At 39.9% G+C, this 21,187-nt stretch overlaps 1 protein-coding gene across 5 annotated transcripts in view; it reads left to right on the forward strand.

Moving 5' to 3' along the window:
- The first annotated feature begins 5,147 nt into the window (after positions 1–5,147).
- Positions 5,148–21,187, forward strand: part of slco1c1 (solute carrier organic anion transporter family, member 1C1) — a 54,286-nt gene continuing 38,246 nt past the window's right edge. For 3 of the 5 annotated variants that reach the window (XR_008398359.1, XM_047162233.2, XM_017493674.3), the window contains exons 1-2: positions 7,350–7,481; positions 16,083–16,224. Coding sequence is in view for 2 of the 5 variants with exons in the window: in XM_047162233.2 (XP_047018189.1) it covers positions 7,353–7,481; positions 16,083–16,224 (271 nt within the window). In the remaining 3 variants the exon portion in view is untranslated. Of the gene's footprint in view, positions 5,692–7,338; positions 7,482–16,082; positions 16,225–21,187 lie in introns of those variants that run through there. The other 2 variants (XR_008398360.1, XR_008398361.1) reach the window with 2 other exon arrangements.

Below are 21,187 nucleotides of genomic sequence, written 5' to 3' on the forward strand. Positions count from 1 at the left end.
ACTGACCCAGCACTCTGACCTCAACTTCCCAACAAGCTAGGATATGCAAAAAAAGGAATTTCAGTGTGCTGTAATGTATATGTGACAAATAAAGGCTTCTTCTTCATATATAGATTATATACAGATTTATAAGATGGCCTAGAATGCATATACTATGAATTCTTCAATTTATATCGAGCTAATACAGAATATAAAGTATAGAATAGAATTACCAGAATGATAACAGGTAGTAAATCATCAGTGGCCTAACAGTGTAGTGAAGAGTTCAGCATGGTAATGGTTGTGGGAAAGAAGCTGGCTGGAAAGAAGTTCTTCCATCTCCTCCTGGGTGAAAGTAGGTTGAACAGTGGGATGGGATGGGATGGGAGGAGTCCTTGCTGATGTTGCATGTTCTATGCAGACATCTCCTGTAATGAAGATGTTCAGTGGCTGGGAGTTCAGTGTTCAATGGGTCCTGCATTAGCATAACATGGTGTGGGATATTCAAAGCACGGGCTGGGGAGGTGTGGCTGGGTCCATCAATGTAAGCTCCATGTCAAGAAGACTTCCCCAATTTTCATGGGGATTCCCCTTAGGGATTTCCCCTTGAAGCAGTTGTGAGACAAAACCCTGAAGCACACCTTTGACCAGGTGAAAGTAATTGATGGTCACAGAAGCCAATCAAATGTTTTAATATCTTACCCATACTTTTCTGTTATTAAGAATAGGCTATATGGGCCGACACAGGACACTCAAATTAAGGAAGAAACGATCCATTTGTTGGTCCCAAAAAGCCGCATGCAGTGGTGCGGAAGCACTTTTCTGTGTAATCTCCTGAGTCAGAATCCCCAAAAATATTCTGATGGACCAGGGCATTGCTTTTATGGCACGCACACTACCAAACTTTATACACTACTGTTCAAAAGTCTGGAGTCATTCAGAAAAGTTCACATTTTTCATCAGTTCGTTGAGTTATTGCATCAATACTTCCATACTTCCTAAAGCACCTCCACCAAGTTGGATTGGCATGATGGGCACTTTTTTGTACCATCTGGTCAAGCTGCTCCCACAACAGGTCAATAGGGTTGAGATTCAGTAATTGTGCAGGCTAGTCCATTACAAGCAGAACTGCTTCTTCTTCCATAAATAGGTTGTGCATTTGGAGCAATGCATTGGGTCATTTTCCTGTTGTAGGGTCAAACTGGCTCCAATCAAGTGGCATCCACAGGGTATGACATGGAGTCACAAAATGGAGGGATAACCTTCCTTGTTGAAGATTCCTTTTACCCTTTACCACCACAAAAGCACCCATGGACCCTCACATCCTCCACCATGCTTGACAGTGATCCAAATACCTCAAAATTAGATTCATCTGTACATAACACTTTTTTTTCAATCTTCCTCTGCATGCCTGTGCTCTTTTGCCTATTTCAACCTTTCATGTTTATGGGCTAGTCACAGATCTGGCTTTTTCTTTGATGCTGTGCCTAGAAGGCAATCATCCCGGAGTCATCTCTTCACTAATGAACACTAGTGTAATGTATCTGGAAATTGATTACATTTCCCAGTAATCACTGCGCATCACAGGAGCATGTCACATGAACGTTTGCACCTGTTTCACATACTTCGAAATGGCATTAGTTCAGTGAGGTCCATCATCACATGATCAAATGGCATGTCTGGGCTGGATTGGGTTGAAAAAGGAGGATTGGTAGACTTCCCAATATTCATTGGCATGCAAAATGTACACTGTTTACAAAATTGATCAACCTGGTGCTTACCAAGATTTTTGTACTGACCCCCTTTCAAACATTTCCCTTCCCAAGTATCAATTTTGCAAGGAAATGATACACAGCTTAGGAAGACCAGGATGATTGTCTGTGGTATGCCACACACCAATGTCTGGTGGTCCGCTTCAGTGGCTGACTTCTGGAAACGAATTAGGTCATCCAGACATAGACTCTCCAGACCAGAGTAGAATGGCTGAGAGGAGATTTGAGACAAGAGTCGCATTAGCAATGGGCTTTCCAGCAGAAATGAGAAATCCACGGTCATGCTAAATTGTACCAGAGTCATGAGTCACAGAATAAGCATAATTACTTTAAGTGTACTCGGTAAGAGACTGGCCTGTAGCAAGAATGCATGCCCTGTTTGGATCGGGACTGTCTGAGAGGTCAGGTCTGGGATTGGAAATGTCAATCACAGTCAGATAGTCATGTGGAATGCTATCAGAGTCTGTACGACGAGTAGCAGGATTAAGGGTGTTACCTCGGTGTATTAGCAAATATGAAAACAATGTTTTGGATTGAGAGGATGTGTACATTCATGAAGTGTGCAGTGTGGGCATTATTTAGAATTGAATGAACAGTGTGTGGTACGTGAACAACACTGTGACAAGATCCAAACATGACAAAACGGCCTCAGTGGCAGCAAACAGGCGTGGTGATCTGCCATCATCACTGAATCCAGATGTTTGGAGTATAATGCTACAGGCCGTGGTTTAACGATCTTCAGTGCTGATAGGTCGGCCTGTGTAATGGATCACACTGGTACAGTGACATAACGACTTTATAGTAGCGAGTATTCTCAGTACAAAGGGAAACATTTATGGATTGCACATTCTATCAACTTATTCGCCGTCATCTCAGTTAGCAACAAATACACATTTGCCCAAAGCACTTCAAAAACAAAGCTACGTTTCATACAGTAGGCCTACTTATAATAAACTAACATTAACTGCACAACATAATCAAGAAAAAAGCATTTTAACTAGCAGAAAATATTCCACAAAGCTGTCATGTCGGTGTTCTCATACTCTTCCCAATGTCCATTTCGTATCCATGAATGTACAAATGTCTAGGTATTGAACTTTATAAGTGGTGGACCCACAATGTTCAAAAACATCAGAGACGAGATGGGATTCATGCTGCGAGCTACAAATGAGATTCATTTTGGAGAAACCCTGCTCTCGCTCCACTCAAGATTGGTGTTGTATTCACAGTAGCCAACAACTGCCTCAATCCTTCTGGAACTTTTGTGTATTTGAGCCTCTGTACTCAATAAAAAAAAATCCTGATTGAGTGTACGTGATCTGTAACTCTATTTTTATTCACTTTCAAAGCCAGGAGCAGGTTGACAACTTTAGCCTTGTAAGTGCTTCTGAAAACCTTCCACAATCAGGCTTGCATTATCACTGTAAGTCGTGGGAACGGTCGCCAAACTGCTTGATCGGACGTTTGGTAAATGGTCTGCACTTATATAGCACTTTTTTAATCTTAGCGGTTCTACAAAGTGCTTAACACTGTGTCTCATTCACACACACACACACTCACACACCAGTGGTAGCAGAGCTACCACGCAAGACGCTATCTTGCCATCGGGAGCAACTTGGGGTTCAGTGTCTTGCCCAAGGACACTTCGGCATGTGGAGTCACGTGGGCCGGGAATCAAACTGCCGATCCTACGATTAGTGGACAACCCGCTCTACCACCTGAGCCACACTCTTGCCTTTTTAGTATTTTGCTCCATTTTCTCACTGTCGTTGTTTGTGTTCTTGAAAAATACTGTTAATGATAAGTGTGACTGTAGGCTTCGCTTTGTAACAATGAATTCAATTGACCTTTGAACTTTAAATGATTACATTATGTGAAAGAGGCTATTGATTGGCTATTAGCAAAATTTTATCAATGGTAATATAAGCTTAGGTATTTTTATTGCAGGGTTTTTGTTGTTGTTTTATTTTATTTTTAGTGAATTAAAAACAAAAATGATTTGTTTTTATAATATTGCTGTGTGAGACTTTAAACATCCAGCTGCAGAGGGCTGAATCCACATAAAATGTTCCGGAACGCACGTGTTTTATTAAGCCCTGACTATAGGATTCAGTAATATGGCGGCCAGATGCACCTACTGTAATAATTAAGCATTAAAATTCTCTCCTGGCCTTTGTCGCTCCTCTTCTGTCTCCTCTCTGTCAATGCTTTCCACTTTCTAACCTCTGCTTGATCTTTGCTTTCTCCATATGTTCCCTACAGTACATTCTTCTAATACCTTTAATACCTTCAAGCACAGCATTTCATTCAGTGGACCACACTTCAAGGAAGATCTGCCCTGTGTATTCCCCATACTCGCAATCAGAGATACACACAAACACATAGAACACAAATCACTTCTCTCTTACTGCAGTTTTACTTATTCACCCGAAACACATCTGTCAAGGAACGTCACATCTGTGTGACTACTCTATGTAGTCTACATCTCAATTTGTTCTTTCCGTAATCCAGCACAGGACCACAGGTGAGTGGCTCATGACGCTAGTCCGGGCAACAATTTCTTCTCTGAGATCATGACTGATGTCCTTTCTTCTTGGCATGATGTAGACACACTCCTTAGTGCTCAAACACATGGAAAATCATGGGCTGAGTTTGGGCCTGTGGAAACCAAGCTAATAGGACAATATGCAAACGATGTCCTACCTTACAACAGGGTGCATTCAACAATCTACAGTGGACCAAAATTAAAAGATTTTTAAGATTCCAATAGACTATTAAATATACTTGTGACAACATAACTACACACAAACTACACTCACCATCCACTTTATTAGGAACACATGTACAGCTGCTCATTCATGCAATTATCTAATCAGCCAATCATGTGGCAGCAGTACAATTCATAAAATCATGCAGATACGGGTCACGAGCTTCAGACAATGTTCACATCAAACATCAGAATGGGGAAAAGTCTGATCTCTGTGGCTTTAACCGTGACATTGTTTGTGGTGCCAGATGGACTGGTTGGAGTATTTCAGAAACCGCTGATCTCCTGGGATTTTCTCACCTTGTTGATGAGAGAGATCAGAGGAGAATGATCAGACCAGTCTGACCTGAAAGGAAGTTTATAGTAACTCAATTACTCTATACAGGTGTGTTGAGCAGAAAAGCATCTCAGCATGCACAACACATCGAACCTTGAGGTGGACGACCTTCAACAGCAGAAGACCGCATCAGGTTCCTCTCCTGTCAGCCGAGAACAGGAATCTGAGGCTTTTTCATGGGCACTTATTTAATCTTCAACTCAATACTTCCCCCCAAATTCTGGAGGGATATGAATGTTCTTGTGTAAGCAGTCACAGGGCACTGGGCATGTGCAAAGTGAATGACATCGCTGAAGCTTGATGCTGGTTGGAGCAATTGGGAGATGTGGGAGATAATTCTTGCTAAATGTTCAAATTATATAACTGTCCCCTGTCACAACGGAGTAAACTGCCTCTGAAATGACATACTTCATATAATGTCGCTGACCTGGAAAACATTTAGAGGACCTAAGTAGCTCCAGCACCACTGTCTGCAGGCTGAGATCTGTCACGTGCTCGAGCCAGTTCATCGAGAATCTTGCGAAAACGGTGGAAACTGTTTTCTCAGGAGGGTTAGGGGGCTGACGCGAAAGATTATTCTATTCAAAACACCGCTGCTGCTCCCCCCCACGCGGGATGTGACTCGGAAATCCGATCCTTTCATCCAACCCTATGGGAAGTTTCCTTAAAGCCCGTGGCATCTGCTGTGCGCGAGCTCTTATTGTCCACAGGAGAGCAGCTGATTCTGGAGCGTCGGGAAAAGTCCAGTTTCAAATCCATAGCCTATATTATATAACACACCGGAGAGCACCGAGAACAACGGGTCTCAATCGCTTCTTAGTGCGAAAGAAGATCGTGTGAGTATTATTATTCGTTTATTATGAGCAGCGTGCGTACATTTCGCTCTAACTAGTTAATAATGCTTCTGTTGATATGATGAAGTCTGGATTAGAAGATTGCGCAGTCTGAGTGTGTGTGTGTGTGTGTTTTATGTGGCAAGTATGATTATTATTAGTTATTGTGCTGCACACAGGACGCAGGCACTGCACGATCAAACAAGTGCCACGTTTGTATGCGCGCGTGAACACCACCATTACATACTTCCATTACAGTAATGTTATGGCTTAGTACCTGCTCGTCTCTCACCATTTAAATCTCCAAGAAACAGGATTTTCCTGCTCCTTGGGTAGTTCAATTCAGGCTGGTGAGCTTTAAGCTGCCTTAGTACATAATATGTATCAAGCCTAAGCCTTATATAACATTTTTGGTCAATACTGATGAAGCATTTTATTTGTTTATTTATTTATCCAGCTATACATTATTCGTGAATATGTCTCTATATGTATATGAGTCCAAGCACAGTGTAGGGCCTAAAAGAAGAAAAGCTTTAATACAGTCTGGTGGTTAATTACTACAAGAAGTGAGCATGTGAAGAACTGAGTGGTTGTGAGAACTTCTGCCTACCTTTATTCTCCTTTAATCCTACAACAAACAAAACAAAACAAAGCAAAAAATCTCCACAGTGTTCTACACTTCTTTCAAGCTAACATTTTCCACATGTCCTTTCAAATCTGGTCACATAGCTGATCACATGACTTGTCATGACATTAAGGATGTAATCTGCACCATTGATCAGACCACTGTAGAAAAGAAAAGCCTTTGTTTTTGACTCTAATATTCCAACTTGCTTCAATTAGGCATATTTTAATGGGCATTTTGAGTTTCATGTTATTTATCTGTATTCCAATTACAGTAAGTACATTAAATAAATAAATTTAAAAAAAAGGTAAACCAAATACATGTTTTTCTCTCTCTCTCTCTCTCTGAATGCTTTTCTTGGGAATATAACAAAAGGGAAATGTCATCAAGATTTAAAATTATATAATGGACTATAATGTTTTTTTTTTTTTAAAAACAACTTTTTTTAAACCCTTCATGTGTATCTTCTGGTTAATACATACAGCAGTTTTTCTTCTTCCAAGACTTTGCATACCCTGGGAACATTCCTGCTGCTCTTTTAGCCAACAAGAGGAGTATTGTTTAGTAATCTATGTGAATATTAAGAAATATGTCTTTGTTTCCTTGATAATAAAGTTGTTTTTTTATAAAACATACCTGCTCGCTTTTAGCTAAAACAGTGGCGTATACTCTCCTCACACAGGAGATCAGTTATTTTATACTGTAAATGCCTGCGTCAGCTTCCTTTATGCATGTTTATGAACTGAAGGACATTTTAGGCATACCTTTTCATAAAGATTTATTTATGATTATTGTGAAGATATTTGCAAGCAGCAAATTGTCTACTTTCTCTTCTTAGGTCTGTACATATATATTTATCCAAAGTAAATTCTTTAAAATATGTCTATGGTTGTTGTTGTTGTTTTTCCTTTTAATATATATATATATATATATATATATATATATATATATATATATATATATATATATATATATATATATATATATATATAATAAAGACTGATCGTTCTGTTATTTTCCTGCAGGGGTGTCTGAATCAATGGCAAGAAATTTCTTTAGGGAAAAAGGAACTTTTTTGAGGAGGATGGACCCACCGAGAAAAGCCACTTGGTCCCCAGAAAATGAGATTACACAGAGAAGGGAGCACTCATGCTGTTCTGGCCTAAAAGTAAGGCAAAGTTTCTGTGGCGAGCTTTTCCCTAGAACAGTAAATTCCACAACAAATTACTCAGTGTATTGGGCTGTGGAGGTGTATATTATATATGGTGGTGTGGAGGTGTATATGTATATATGATAAATAGACTCATTATCATTATTATTTGCTTTCGGGTAGAACGTGATTGGCTATTGATATTACTAAATCAAAACAAGCTTTAGCTGCAATTTGTGGAGGAATCCTTCTGTGAAGTGCTTAATCTGGTGAACAAAGAAGGGTTTCAGACTATGCTCCTGACTATATGGGTACCAATGATTTAAACAGGAAATCAGTCATAATCAGTCTGTTTGTTAGTCCTACTGTACATTTTATGAACACATTCACAAAGGGCTATGCTTACACACAATTAACAATTTGGTGATCTTTCCTGTGAAGGAAAACAGCAGCCTTTTCCTGTAATGTTTAATACGCCTGGAGATATTTGTAGAGGTTCTTGGACTTCTTCATGCAGAATATTTAATGCTTCTTTATATTTTTACGTTTGTGCATTGTGAACTGTTCAATTCAAATCATAGCATTTCAAATAGATTTAAATGCAAAGATTGAGATTAAATCCAGAGATTGATTTTGTGTTCCAGCATCCACTGTTGTGAATGTACACTTCCCATCCACTTTATTAGGAACACCTGTACAGCAGCAGCACAATTCATAAAATCATGCAGATACGGGTCAAGAGCTTCAGTTAATGTTCGGTTAAAGGCACAGAGATCACACTTTTTCTTCATTCTGATGTTTGATGTGAACATTAACTGAAGCTCTTGGCCTGTATCTGCATCTGATTTTATGTGTTGTGTTTCTGCCACATGATTGGTTGATTTGACAGCTGCATAAATGAGCAGCCAGCTAGTTACAGTTACAACAGCCATATTGCACCAGAATGCCCACCACACACATTGGTGGAGAGGAAAGGAGTGTGATGTAGCCAATTCGGGGATGGATATTATTATATTATTATACCCCTACTCTTTATGAGAAGTGTCCTGGGATGTTTAATGACCACAGAGAGTCAGGACCTCAGTTTAACGTCTTGCGTCCACGTCACTATACTGGGGCATGAGGATCCACACAGACCACAGGGTGAGCACCTCCTGCTGCCCTCCCTAATACCACTTCAAGTGGCAACCTTAGTTGTTCCCCAGGAGGTCTCCCATCCAGGTACTGGCCATTCTCAACCCTGCTTATCTTCAGTAGGACACTAGGCAAGAACTGCAGGTTGATATATCTCTGACACAGTTGTACAAGTGTTCCTAATAAAGTGGACAGTGAGGTTATGTTTGCATTGGTTGTCTTATTAAAAGATTCATCTATGGCCAAGGTGTAACCTCCTGGAACAGGTAAAACATCCAGGTACTTGGTGGAATATATAATGTCAAATGAATGGAATACAGACTTTTACAAGAGTTCTGGACTCAGTAACTGCAGTTCATTAATGTGAAATAAAATGTATCGATTTATTTTCGACTTTATATGAAACCGGTTAATATTAAACCTGTAACTATATTTATTAGGGATACTATCTCAGACCCAAAATGGTCAAAAATAGAGCTCCAACAACTAATTTATATTAAAAAAAAAAAAAAAATCGATAATAATCGATTATGATAATCGTTGCCAACGAATCTCATTATCGATTAGTTGGTCTGCGGCGGTACATTTACTCATTCAGTAACTTCTGTTCCGAAAACAGGGTAAATACTACCGTCGGATACAGTGTTTCTCAACCGCGTGTCCGCGGACCCCTAGTGGTCAGTGGTGTAATTGCAGGGGGTCTGTAGGAAAGTTTTAAAAATGTTTAAATTATATATATATATATATATATATATATATATATATATATATATATATATATATATATATATATATATATATATAAAATGAAATGTATCAAAACATATTCAAATGAGATGCTTTAAAATTAATCAATGTGGTTATTTGCAAATATCACGTTAGCTGAGGTGACGATCGTTCGTTGGTGGATTTATTTTAAATTTATTTACAAATTAAATGATAATTTGCAAAAACCTGTCAGTGGTAGACAAGTTAAGTGTCACATTGATGTATAAAATAAACAAAAGAGAATTCAGTGAGTCAAATTAAATGTGACACCAACAATAAAATGTAAAAAAAAAAAAATCTTTAAATATTTTGATTCAATTTTAATGTTAATATTATTAATGTTAAATATAAATTAAATAAAGCAACATATATAGAAATGGCTGTTTAATATATAGCCTATAATTGTTGTGGAGTGAGGGGGCCCTTGTGGATTGTTCGAAATATGCTAGGGGTCCAAAGCTGACAGAAGGTTGAGAACCACTGGTCTAGTGTATGAATTTTAGTAAGGTAATATCATTTCAAATGGAACACAGTAGTTATTTACTAACCTGAAAGTTTGCCCCCATCCGGTTAATCGAAAAAATAATTGGCCATCTAATCGAATATTAAAATAATCGCCAGTTGCAGCCCTAGTCAAAAACAGAATTTTCAGTTTTCTGGCAAAAGGGAGGGAAAGGCTGAAAGTTTTGACTGAAAAAGATTGAAACAAACTGTCTGATCAAAAATGATGTTTGCATCCAAACAGTTTGAGCAGCAGCAGGTGAAAAGTCAAAAATGTTGGTTGTGCAGAACCATTTCACGGACACTTGTAGGCAAGTGATTTGTTAAAGGACTAGGATTATATATCAAAATGTACAGGATTCTAAAATCTTATTAAATTGAACGGATTGCAAATTCAAGTTTCTAATGTTGAGGCAGATTCCTGATTGTGTGTCGTGTACCCCACTGTGATGGCTCTAATGCTGTATGCCAAATCTATATGTACTCCTTTCAATATCAGCAGTCCTCTTAAACGTCTAGATGCTGTCAGCTTTATAAATATTTGAGAGATATACCCGCAGTTGCCTGCTCACTTGACACTACTACAAATGGCACTACTTGCTTGTCAGTGTAAACTGGGCAAGTTGAAATCTGTGATAAACATCGAGCTGACTTCACACTGGATTACCTGGGATGGCAATGGCACTCATTATTCACACAGAAAATACTCATCTTTTTTTCCCTCAGGTCAGTGCCACAGAAAGCAGACCTGTTAGTCATGACCTCGAGTCAGTTGCAATTCCAAGAACCCTCAACCTGAAATATGCAACCTAGTGTTTTTTTTAAAGGATCGATGTAGTGCATATTAATAGTCTGCACTTCCACAAATTTAATCCCTGCCTTTTGTTCATACTAATTTGCTCATGGAATCTCTGTTCCCTAAGTGACTTTCAGGCTTAGTAAAAAGCATTGTGGTTGCAAAAGGTTGTGGTAACAGAGTCCTTCAGAAGATCTCATTTCAGCGGCAAAGCTGATTAAAGTCCCATCAAGCTTACACATTCAGTTTCCAGCATTTCATTTGCACCAGTAGCTGTTTAACACGATACTTTTTTTCTTCAGGACAGCACACTGTAACCATTTGATTCAGGTCAGGTTTCGGCAGTTTGATGGGTGTTCAAAATGTCCACTGAATCATATTTGGGTGGCTGTCGGAATACAATATTTAATTTTTTTTTAAAGTCTAGAGGAAGTCATACAGGAGAGAATGAGACATTTGTTTGTCAATAGAGAAGACATAATTGTTATGTAAATTTTAATACAAATCTTATTTTATACTTCATGCTAATTAGCATACTATACCCGATTCAAATTGCAGATGAGGAAAATGAGTCTATGGCTTGTTTTAGAACGAGGAAAAAAACTAATTCTGATTGTGTTAGATGTTCCATTTCACCCCCTCCAAACCACCAAGGGTGGGGATTGACACCTGGATATCTTCATTAGCCGTTTTGCTTCTTGCATTAGATTGATTGCTACATCTTCTGCAGCTATTTAGCCCTCTGTGTCAGAACTGAGGATCCAAACTGATTTATGGGCAGTGCCAAGTGTGGTCCATGTAACAACACATGTGAATCAAGCTTGTGTCCTTCTGCTAAGTGTTGCTCTTTTGGCTTTTGGCCAAAGAAACCCTTGGAAGAAGAGTGCAAATTTTAGAATCTAGTAAGTGACCGGCCATATAGCACCCTCAAATTTCTCAAGATTGGCTCACTGGCTGGGAACCAATATCATTTTTGTCAGCATAATGCAAGCCAGACTCTCAGGTTCCTACCAGGCACCTGAGTGTCCCTGCGGCCATTGGGGTAAATAAGTAAACAGGGCTGCTAATGGGATGCTCTGCAGCTAAAAACATTGCTTCAGTTCCTCCGTCAGCCCCTGTTCTTTCTGGGGCCCTTTCAGACCCCTTCACATTTGCTACTCTGTCCCAAGAACAAGTCTAATTCTAGATTTCAGAGGGCTGGAATGTTTCCTAAAAGCCCTTCTAGTCTGTACATTAAGGTTATCAGATGTGATACATCACTGGGTCACATCAGTGGAGCTGGTTGATGCATATTTTTATGTTCCCATTGCTTAGGCCACTCATGCTTTTTGAGAATTGCCTTCCAATGATTGACATTCCAATTCAAAGTCTGACTCTTTGGCCTCTCTCTAGCACCATGGGTGTTCTCAAGATGCATGCAGATTGTCCTGTTGCCTGTGATGGGCAGAGGTATAAGGTTATATCAAGGAACAGACCATCTAGGGACACCTTTGTACAGATTACACAAAAGCTCCTCAATACCAAAGCAGGCCACAATTAGTCACGAAAAGCTACATAGTTTGAGAATGCTAGCCATCCTCTCACCTAAGGTTGTTGCACTCGCCAATCAAATTTGAGCAGTTCCCCATCAGACAGAGATGGTCATCACAGATACGTCCCTCACTACCTGGGAGCCCACTCTTCGTTAGTGATTCAGTAAACACCCTGTTGAGTCAGGGCATACAACCAGGAAAGTGGTGCATCCAGACGTGGTGTTTCAGAGCTGGGAAAAATGGCAGGGCACGGGTAGGCTTTTTTACTGATGCCAAATCAATTTGCTGGTTCTCCCTGATGAAACTGGAAAGTTTGCAATTAGACACACACCACTTGGCCCACGACTAAAGTCGTGAAAAAATTAGTACACCCCATGGAAATTGTTGGCTTTTTTTTTTTTTTTTACATATTTGGAAAAGCAAACATTTGATCATCTTTGAAACAGTGCCTATTATTAAAGTTGATATAGTTGAACAAAACCACAAGGAAAAGTTGCTTTTTCAATAATTTATTCAACAGAAATATCAATAGATATTAGAATAGAATAGAATAGAAAAAGTAAGTACACCCTTGGCCTCAGAAGCTAGTATTGCCCCTTTTAGCAGAAATAACATCTTGTAGGCATTTTGCATAATTGTCCACCAGACTTGCTGGAATTTTTGACCACTCTTCAATGCACTATTCCTTCATTTGCAAGATATTTGAGGGTTTTTTTTTTTTTTTGCATGTGCTGCCCGTTTCACATCCCCCACAACATTTCAATGGGACGCAAATCTGGGCTTTGGCTAGGCCATTCCATAACCCTCCCTCGATTTCTTCTTTTTGATCCATTCCTTGGTGGATTTGCTAGTGTGCTTAGGATCATTATCCTGTTGAAAGGTCCACTTAGGGCAGTGGGAATGCCTTTAATAGGCGTTTTAGGGTAATTTTACAGGAGCTTTACGTTATGAGAATATACAGAAAAACACACTATTAAGATGCTTACGTCATGAAAATATTTACAAATATCCCCTGTATCACAGCACACAAGAACTAGAAAATTACATCCAGTGCGGCATTCTTTTCTTGCTGTGGGGACTAGTAGCTAATTCTTTTTGTTTAATGGCGCTATGCTGGAGCGTGGTGCAGAGTGCTCAAGTGCAACCATTTTACGTCATTGACTCAGAGGGCATTGTGCATGTAACGTAATGGTGGCCTCCGTAGGTTAAAATAAGTATTAAATATTAAGTATTTTTAAAGTAATGAAAATATTTCATGTGTTTCTAACAACCTATTTTAGTAGGAGACGGCAATTATTGTGTGTTAAGGCCAACAAGTCTTCATAGTCAGGCTTCCTTTTAAGGCTCTGGGTTACTGCTCAGAAGGTCGGGGGTTCAAGCCCCAGCACTGCCAAGCTCCCACTGTTGGACCCTTGAGCAAGGCCCTTAACCCTCTCTGCTCCAGGGGGCGCTGTATCATGGCTGACCCTGCGCTCTGACCCCAACTTCCTAACAAGCTGGAATATGCGAAGAAAATAATTTCACTGTTCTGTAATGTATATGTGACAAATAAAGGCTTCTTCTTCAGGTTCAGTTCAACTTCAACTTTCGGACAGATGGCCTCACAAAGCACTCTTTGATATGATGTAGAATTCAAAGTTGAATCGATGAATGCAAGTTGTCCAGTCCCTGAGGTAGCGAAGCAACCCCAAGCCATAACATTTCCACCGCCGTGCTTTACAGTTAGTATGAGGTGCTTCGCCTGAAAAGTTGTCTTTGGTCTACAAACGACAAACAACTCTATCTTTGATTCTTCTGTCCAGAGCACATTATTCCAAAAGACCTGGTCTTTGCCTGTATGCTCATTGGCAAACTGTAATATTGCTTTAATGTTCTTTTTAGACAGCAAAGGCTTTTTCCTGGCACACTTGCCTTGCAGGTCAAATTCGCACAATCTCTTTCTGATTGTAGAAGCATGCACTTCGACACCAACTGTTGCAAGACTTTCTAGTAGATCCTGTTATGAACTTTTGGGGTTCTTGCATCAGACAGTCTGCTCTTGGGCTGAATTTGCTGGGACGGCCAATCCTGGACAAGTTGGCAGTCATTTGAAATCTGTGCCATCTGTAGATGATTTTCCTTACAGTGGAATGATGTATTTCAAATAATTTGGAGATCTTTTTAAATCTTTTAAATCTTTTTAAATGATGACACCACACCCCTCAGTAGCAAAGGAACACCAGACACTAGATATGAGAAGGGTATAAATAAGACCGGTTCCACCTGCACTCCCTAATCAGGTTCTAATATCCGGCACCCGATCTTCAACACCTGATTCCACTTTTTGAAGGTGGATTTGAAGGTGTGATCAATTTAGGGGTGTACATACTTTTTCGCGTGACTGATCTTTTTTTGTTGTTGTTGTTAATTTAAATTGTGAAAATTACTATAAATATCAATTTCATGTCATTTGATAAAGTGTATCAACTTTATTAATAGGCACTGTTTCAAAGAGGATCACATGTTTGCTTGTCCAAAAAAAATAAAATAAATAAACAATTTCCATGGGGTGTCATTTTTTCACATGACTGTAGGCTCACTGTATACTGTACACAATCCCTCCTCTGCCCACAATGAACAGAATTCAGCAATCACTCCATGGAGCCCTACTTGTGGCCCCAAACTGGTTCTATAACCACCAGGAATCCCTGTCATTCAGATCAAGCTCCAAAACAATGAGAACTCAGCGAGATGGTTCCAGGTCGTGATGATTGTATATCAATGCCAATCATGTTAAATACTACATCATACAATCACTTTGTAGACATTGTTGAAGTCTCAGCATGTATGCCTGCATGCACAAGAAGGTATCCAGGTGATTCTCACTGACCCTGGCTGTTATCCGCTGTTCATAGGACAACAGTTAAATAAGTACTTAATGTTTTTCCCAATTGGTCTTTCTATTCGGACTAGAATGGCTTTCAGTTACAACTTTCCAAACAGATTAAAGAAAAATATCTGCATTTGTACTGTAAATAATCGTTTCTGAGAGTTTAGAGATAGATTCCATTTAAAAAGCAATATAAAAATCAAGCTGCCTTTTGACAGATATAAGCCAATAATTTACATGCCTTTCTAGATAATGCACAGTTATGAGTCAGTGTACTCACTGCCCCACTTACTCTAGCTTCTGTACTCTAGAGTTATTATTGCACCTAGTGGTCAGAAATAAGAACTGTAACAAGTGTCTAGTCTGTGATATACAGTACCATTTCTATTGTCAAATACCATATATTGCGAAGATTGGGAGGGGGAAAGGGGGATCATCAAGTTCATAATTTCCATACATCCGAAATATGAGTGAAATACTTCTTTCCCCACACTAGGCTGAGAAAAAGTAGGAAAATGTCTCCCGTTTCCAATGCCCAAATTTTTCTTGGCTAGGGTTAAGGTTAGTCTGCGTGTGGTTTGAGGTATGTTTGACTGTATGTTGTTGACGCTCATATTTCGAGGGCCTATTCTGGGGTTACTCAAAAAAAAAATCACTAGACAGTAGCCTCAACTTAATTTTGTTTAATTCATTTTTAGGCTATGTCATTATTAATGTTGTCCTGCCCCACCAAAATCTGTGGCCAAGACTGCTGCTGCTCATAAACCAGTAGTTCCTGTAGATATGGAATGTAGTAGTTAAATTAGAAGGTTTGTGATATATAGATTTTATATATATATATATATATATATATATATATATATATATATATAGAGAGAGAGAGAGAGAGAGAGAGAGAGAGAGAGAGAGAGAGAGATAGAATATAGATAAGACCAGGAATGAGTGTAATGTATATTCTGCATTCAGAGTAGCACTGAGAAAGTGAGTAAAATTATAAACCTATGTCTCTTTCATTCCAGATGTTCCTTGTAGCTTTGTCCTTTGCATACTTTTCAAAAGCTTTATCTGGAAGCTATATGAAAAGCACAATAACTCAGCTGGAGCGGCGCTTTGACATCCCCAGTTACTTAATAGGCATCATTGATGGCAGCTTTGAAATGGGTAAGAGCCATATCATCATGCATCAGCAGACCCCACCAAATCATGCTTGTGGATTTCACTGAGGTTGCAGGGAATTTTTGTTATGGAACTAACAGCCTTTCACTGACCCATCAGTATTCTTTATGCCTTATTAGCGTTGGTGATAGATGTGATGTAATGTATGTTAGTCATTAACAATGTGATGCAGAGATTCATATACAGGGTGTCTCAAAACTCTCCATACACAGGGAAAATTAACCCTGTCAGCAAAAATGTAACTTAATTTACAAAACATCCTCTACATGATTGCCATTTCTTTGTAAACACACACAGACTCATCACTCCCAAGTTTAGCTGCCGCTTTGGCCACACACCATGTGTGTGATGTGCTTGCCAGGTTTCCTGTTAAAGTCCATCGCAACCTTGTGACAGCTTCCCGATCCAGCCATGAGGATGGTTTCAATATGTTTTTCTTTTGTCAAAGGTTATAAGATTTTAGTCCATGATTCTATTTCATCCTTCCTCATTACCAGGGTCAGTGAGAATCACCAGAATACCTTCGTGTGTGTGTGTGTGTGTGTGTGTGTGTGTGTGTGTGTGTGTGTGTGTGTGTGTGTGTGTGTGTGTGTGTGTGTTCAAAAGTCACACAGTGTCATATAACATAGTATTGAAAGAAAACATAGTATGACTTAGTATTCCAAGAAGCTCTGGTTAGGGGTGTGCAGATTTCAAAACCACACAACCAACACAAACAAACTGATCATTCTGATACTGAGATCGACCTCCAACAAGCTGTATGCCTTAGACAGGGATAGTCATGCTCTCAGTGACTGCAAAGGTAGACATTACTGTACAGTTACTACCCTTACTTCCTTGTTCAGAAAACAGCTGGTTTATTCCAATCCTACATGTGAGAGGGTTGAATTTGTTCTTAAAGTCCCTCCTATTTCTTATGTTAAATTTGTTAGATCAAGCCGAGCAAATACAGGACTGATCCTTATCACCCTAGAACAGTGGTTCCCAAACTGGGGTATGCACACCCCCAGGGGTGCACGGGGTGATGGAGGAGGTACGGGAGCAAAAGGCTGAGATTTACTGTTCATTTAATTCCGCCTCACTAAATATCATTACAATTCTAATCCATGTTTTTCTCACGGCCAGAAAATAAACTTGTGCCCCTTCCAGTGTACAAACAGCAAAATTGCAATGTTCTAAAGGTCAAGTACATGACATCCAATCAAATTATTCTGTCTTTCACGGTCAAAACTGCATCTACTCACAGTCATGTGTCAGTGCGCATCTTACCGCATGTCATTTATCCTAAGCACATGGCTATATGATGAAGTTAAGTCAGTGGTTTTCAAAGTAGGGGCCACCGGGGGGCGCCCGGGGAGCCTCAACAATTTGGTGTGCCCATCCCTCCAACTAGTAGGTTTTCTCTTTCTCACTCTCAGACAACCAGACACACACACAATCAATTCCTAATGTAATGTAATGTAAAGATATAAGATGTAATTATTAATTTTAAAAAAAGGGGGATATATTCAGAAGTCTGTATTTTCAAATGTTAATGCCATTTGGTGGGCCTTGCCCTGGAAAAGTTTGGGAACCCCTGTAAGTAATAGCTCTTAGCCTTAAAATGGAGAAGTACAAAGATTTTGGCCCACAACCACAGCAAGCGCCGCTGATCCACAGTCAGCAGTGGCCCAGGTCCCTCTAACACTGCATCTGTAGCAAGCGTAAGTGTACCCACTGCTACTAGCCCAGTTCACACTGATACAGACAGCGATGTATCTGAAGTTGAAACGCCATCTCTTCTTCAACAGCAATTCGCAGAAAAAACATCAAAGAGGCGCAAATATGATGAAAAATATATTTCTTTGGGCTTTATATACGCTGACAGTGAAGAAAACCCCCAGCTACAGTGTGTATATGTGCAAACGTACTCTTTCATACCTGCATGAAACCAGCATTTCTGCGCAGACATTTAGAAACAAAGCATGCTACTTACTTTCTGCTAAATAAACCTCGAGAGTTTTTTGAAAGACATTTAAGACAACTCAGGAGTAGTAAGACCCTTATAACAGCGTAGGAAAACCTAAATAGGAAGGGCCTGGAAGCATCCTACATGGGGAGTTGCAGAGTGGCTAAGACGGGCAAACCCCATACTATTGTGGAGGACTTCATTCTTCCTGCTGCAGCTGATATAGCTGGTTTAATGCTTGGGGAAAAGGCCAAAAAAAACAATACAGAGGATACCATCGTCAGACAGCACAGTTTCAGAGAGGGGGTATGCAAAAGGATACTAAATGCCTGGGGGGGTATGCCACTGTAAAAAGTTTGGGAACCACTGCCCTAGCACACAGATGCTCCTTAAGCTTTGTCTTCCAAGAGCAGGCTTTCAAAGTTTCCTTCTACTCTCTGCTTCCCTCTAGTGCAACGGGAGAGGTGTATATAAGTGGCCTTTTCTTCACTAACGGGCAGTGGCATCATGATATCGGTGTGCTTGGCCAACTAGCTCCTGTGTGTCCCCGCTAAGGAGAAGCCATTCAGAATACATCCACCCCCCTTGCTCATGTACTGTATTCATTCTCATGGTGTCCTCAGAAAAGTGTTCCCTAATGCCAAAGCAGGACTCATAATTCTTCAGTATTAGAATGCTAGCACTGATAACAGCAGTATTTCTCCTGCCAGAGCTTTTCAAACATTTCATAAGTGGGGTATCAACTTATAGCTGGACCCCAAAGTCCACAAACAGAAATTTCTCCTCATTATAATGAGAGGGTCTGGGTTCTAGATTGCTGGCTTTTCTTAAAAAACAAAATGTGGGAGAAGTTCCCCACAAGAGAGAGATAGACACCACAGGCCCTTCTCTTACAGGCTGAGGAGAATTGTGGGGTAATTTGACTACAGGGGGCATGTAAGTCTCATGTATGATAAGAACACATAAATCAGCTGAAAATGAAGGCCAGGCTGGAACTTTATAGAATGGCCCATGGGTGACTGGCAAGACCTTGGTTAGAAGACTCTTGCAGTTCCCTTCCCAAACAGATCTGCTGTGCTGAATGAGCAAAGGGATTTTTGCACCTCAGAATTAATCTCCAACTTGTGATTTCTACCCAGCAGTCTATGAAGCATTCCTGAATGCAAGTCCCTAGTTCAATGATCTTGCATGCTCTGGTGTGCACCAAATTGCCTTGTTCTATTCCCAAAACACTATCCTTTCTGGTTGCAGTTCACCACATCACTGTGGATGGCATCTTTCTTTGGGGTTTTTCATATGGCATTATTTGTAGGCCTACCTGTTTTTGAGTTATTAAGGTTAATATTAAACCTATTCAATTGAATTAACCAATCAAATTGCCTAATAACTTTAAAAATCCCAGTCCCTACCATGACATGTTACTCTCTAAGGAGCATTTCCTCCTCATGAGCATTATATAGAGGCATATCACTCCATATCACACTTTGCTGCTGCTCCTTGCTACCTGTGTGTCACAAGCCACTTTCCCCTGGTTCTAGAAGTTTAACATTGTCCCTCCAAGTGGTGTGAGGACAACGGTCATTTCTGAGCAACATATTCCAATAATTGAGTCCTGTGTGTCATGGTACTATACATGATACATATATTATCCAGGTGCTTCTGGCGGTCAGGAGGGATAAAGTAGAACATACAGTGCACAAGACTGTATCCAGATGATTCTTACTGTCCCTGGTAGTTATCCCGGGTACATAGAATCAAAGTTACATACATAACTAGCAGTTTCATGATTAAAACCAGATCATAGCAAATCATGCAATGAATTATGCAGTGAGACCCAATTCACAGTTATGATATATAATATAGTATATAATAATAACTGTATGTTCAATATTTATAATATACAGTGGCCTTCACTAATTTTGGCACCCTTGGTAAATATGAGCAAAGAAGGCTGTGAAAAATTCCTCCATACAGAATCTCTCCAGATCCTTCTCATTTCAAGGTCCACGCTGGTGGACTCTCCTCTTCAGTTCACCCCACAGGTTCTCTATGGGGTTCAGGTCAGGGGACTGGGATGGCCATGGCAGGACCTTGATTTTGTGGTCAGTGAACCATTTTTGTGTTGATGTTGATGATGTTTTGGATCATTGTCCTGCTGGAAGATCCAACCACGGCCCATCTGAATCTTTCTGTCAGAGGCAGTCAGGTTTTCATTTAATATCTGTTGATATTTGATAGAGTCCATGATGCCATGTATCCTAACAAAATGTCCAGGTCCTCTGGCAGAAAAACAGCCCCAAAACATTAAAGATCCACCTCCATATTTAACCGTGGACATGACGTACTTTTGATCGGGTTCTATGGTCCCATTTGAAGGTCCAGTAGTGTCGGCAAACTGAAGACGCTCGAGTTTGTTTTTGGATGAGAGTAGACGCTTTTTTCTTGAAACCCTTCCAAACAGCTTGTGGTGATGTCGGTGACTTCGGGTTGTAGTTTTGGAGACTTTCTGACCCCAAGACACAACTAACTCCTGCAGTTCTCCAGCTGTGATCCTTGGAGATGTTTTATCCACTCGAACCGTCCTCTTCACAGTGTGTTGAGACGATCTAGACACTCGTCCAATTCCAGGTCGATTCATAACATTTCCAGTTGACTGGAACTTCTTAATTATTGCCCTGATGGTAGAAATGGGCATTTTCAATGCTTGTGCTGTTTTCTTATAGACACGCCCCATTGTGTGAAGCTCAACAACCTTTTGCCGCACATCACAGCTATATTCCTCGCTCTTACCCATTGTTATGAATGACGAAGGGAATTTGGCCTATGTGTTACTTCATATTCATAACCCTGTGAAACAGGAAGCTATTGGTGAACAATTTCCTGTTCCTAGTCACCCAGGTGTACTAAAAAAATTTAAAATATCAATGGGAATATACTTCAAATATATTTTTCTAATATGAATTCAAAGGGGTGCCAATAATTATTGCAATTAAAAAAATA

The sequence above is a fragment of the Ictalurus punctatus genome, chromosome 19 (assembly GCF_001660625.3).
Source record: "Ictalurus punctatus breed USDA103 chromosome 19, Coco_2.0, whole genome shotgun sequence".
Classification (NCBI taxonomy): domain Eukaryota; kingdom Metazoa; phylum Chordata; class Actinopteri; order Siluriformes; family Ictaluridae; genus Ictalurus; species Ictalurus punctatus.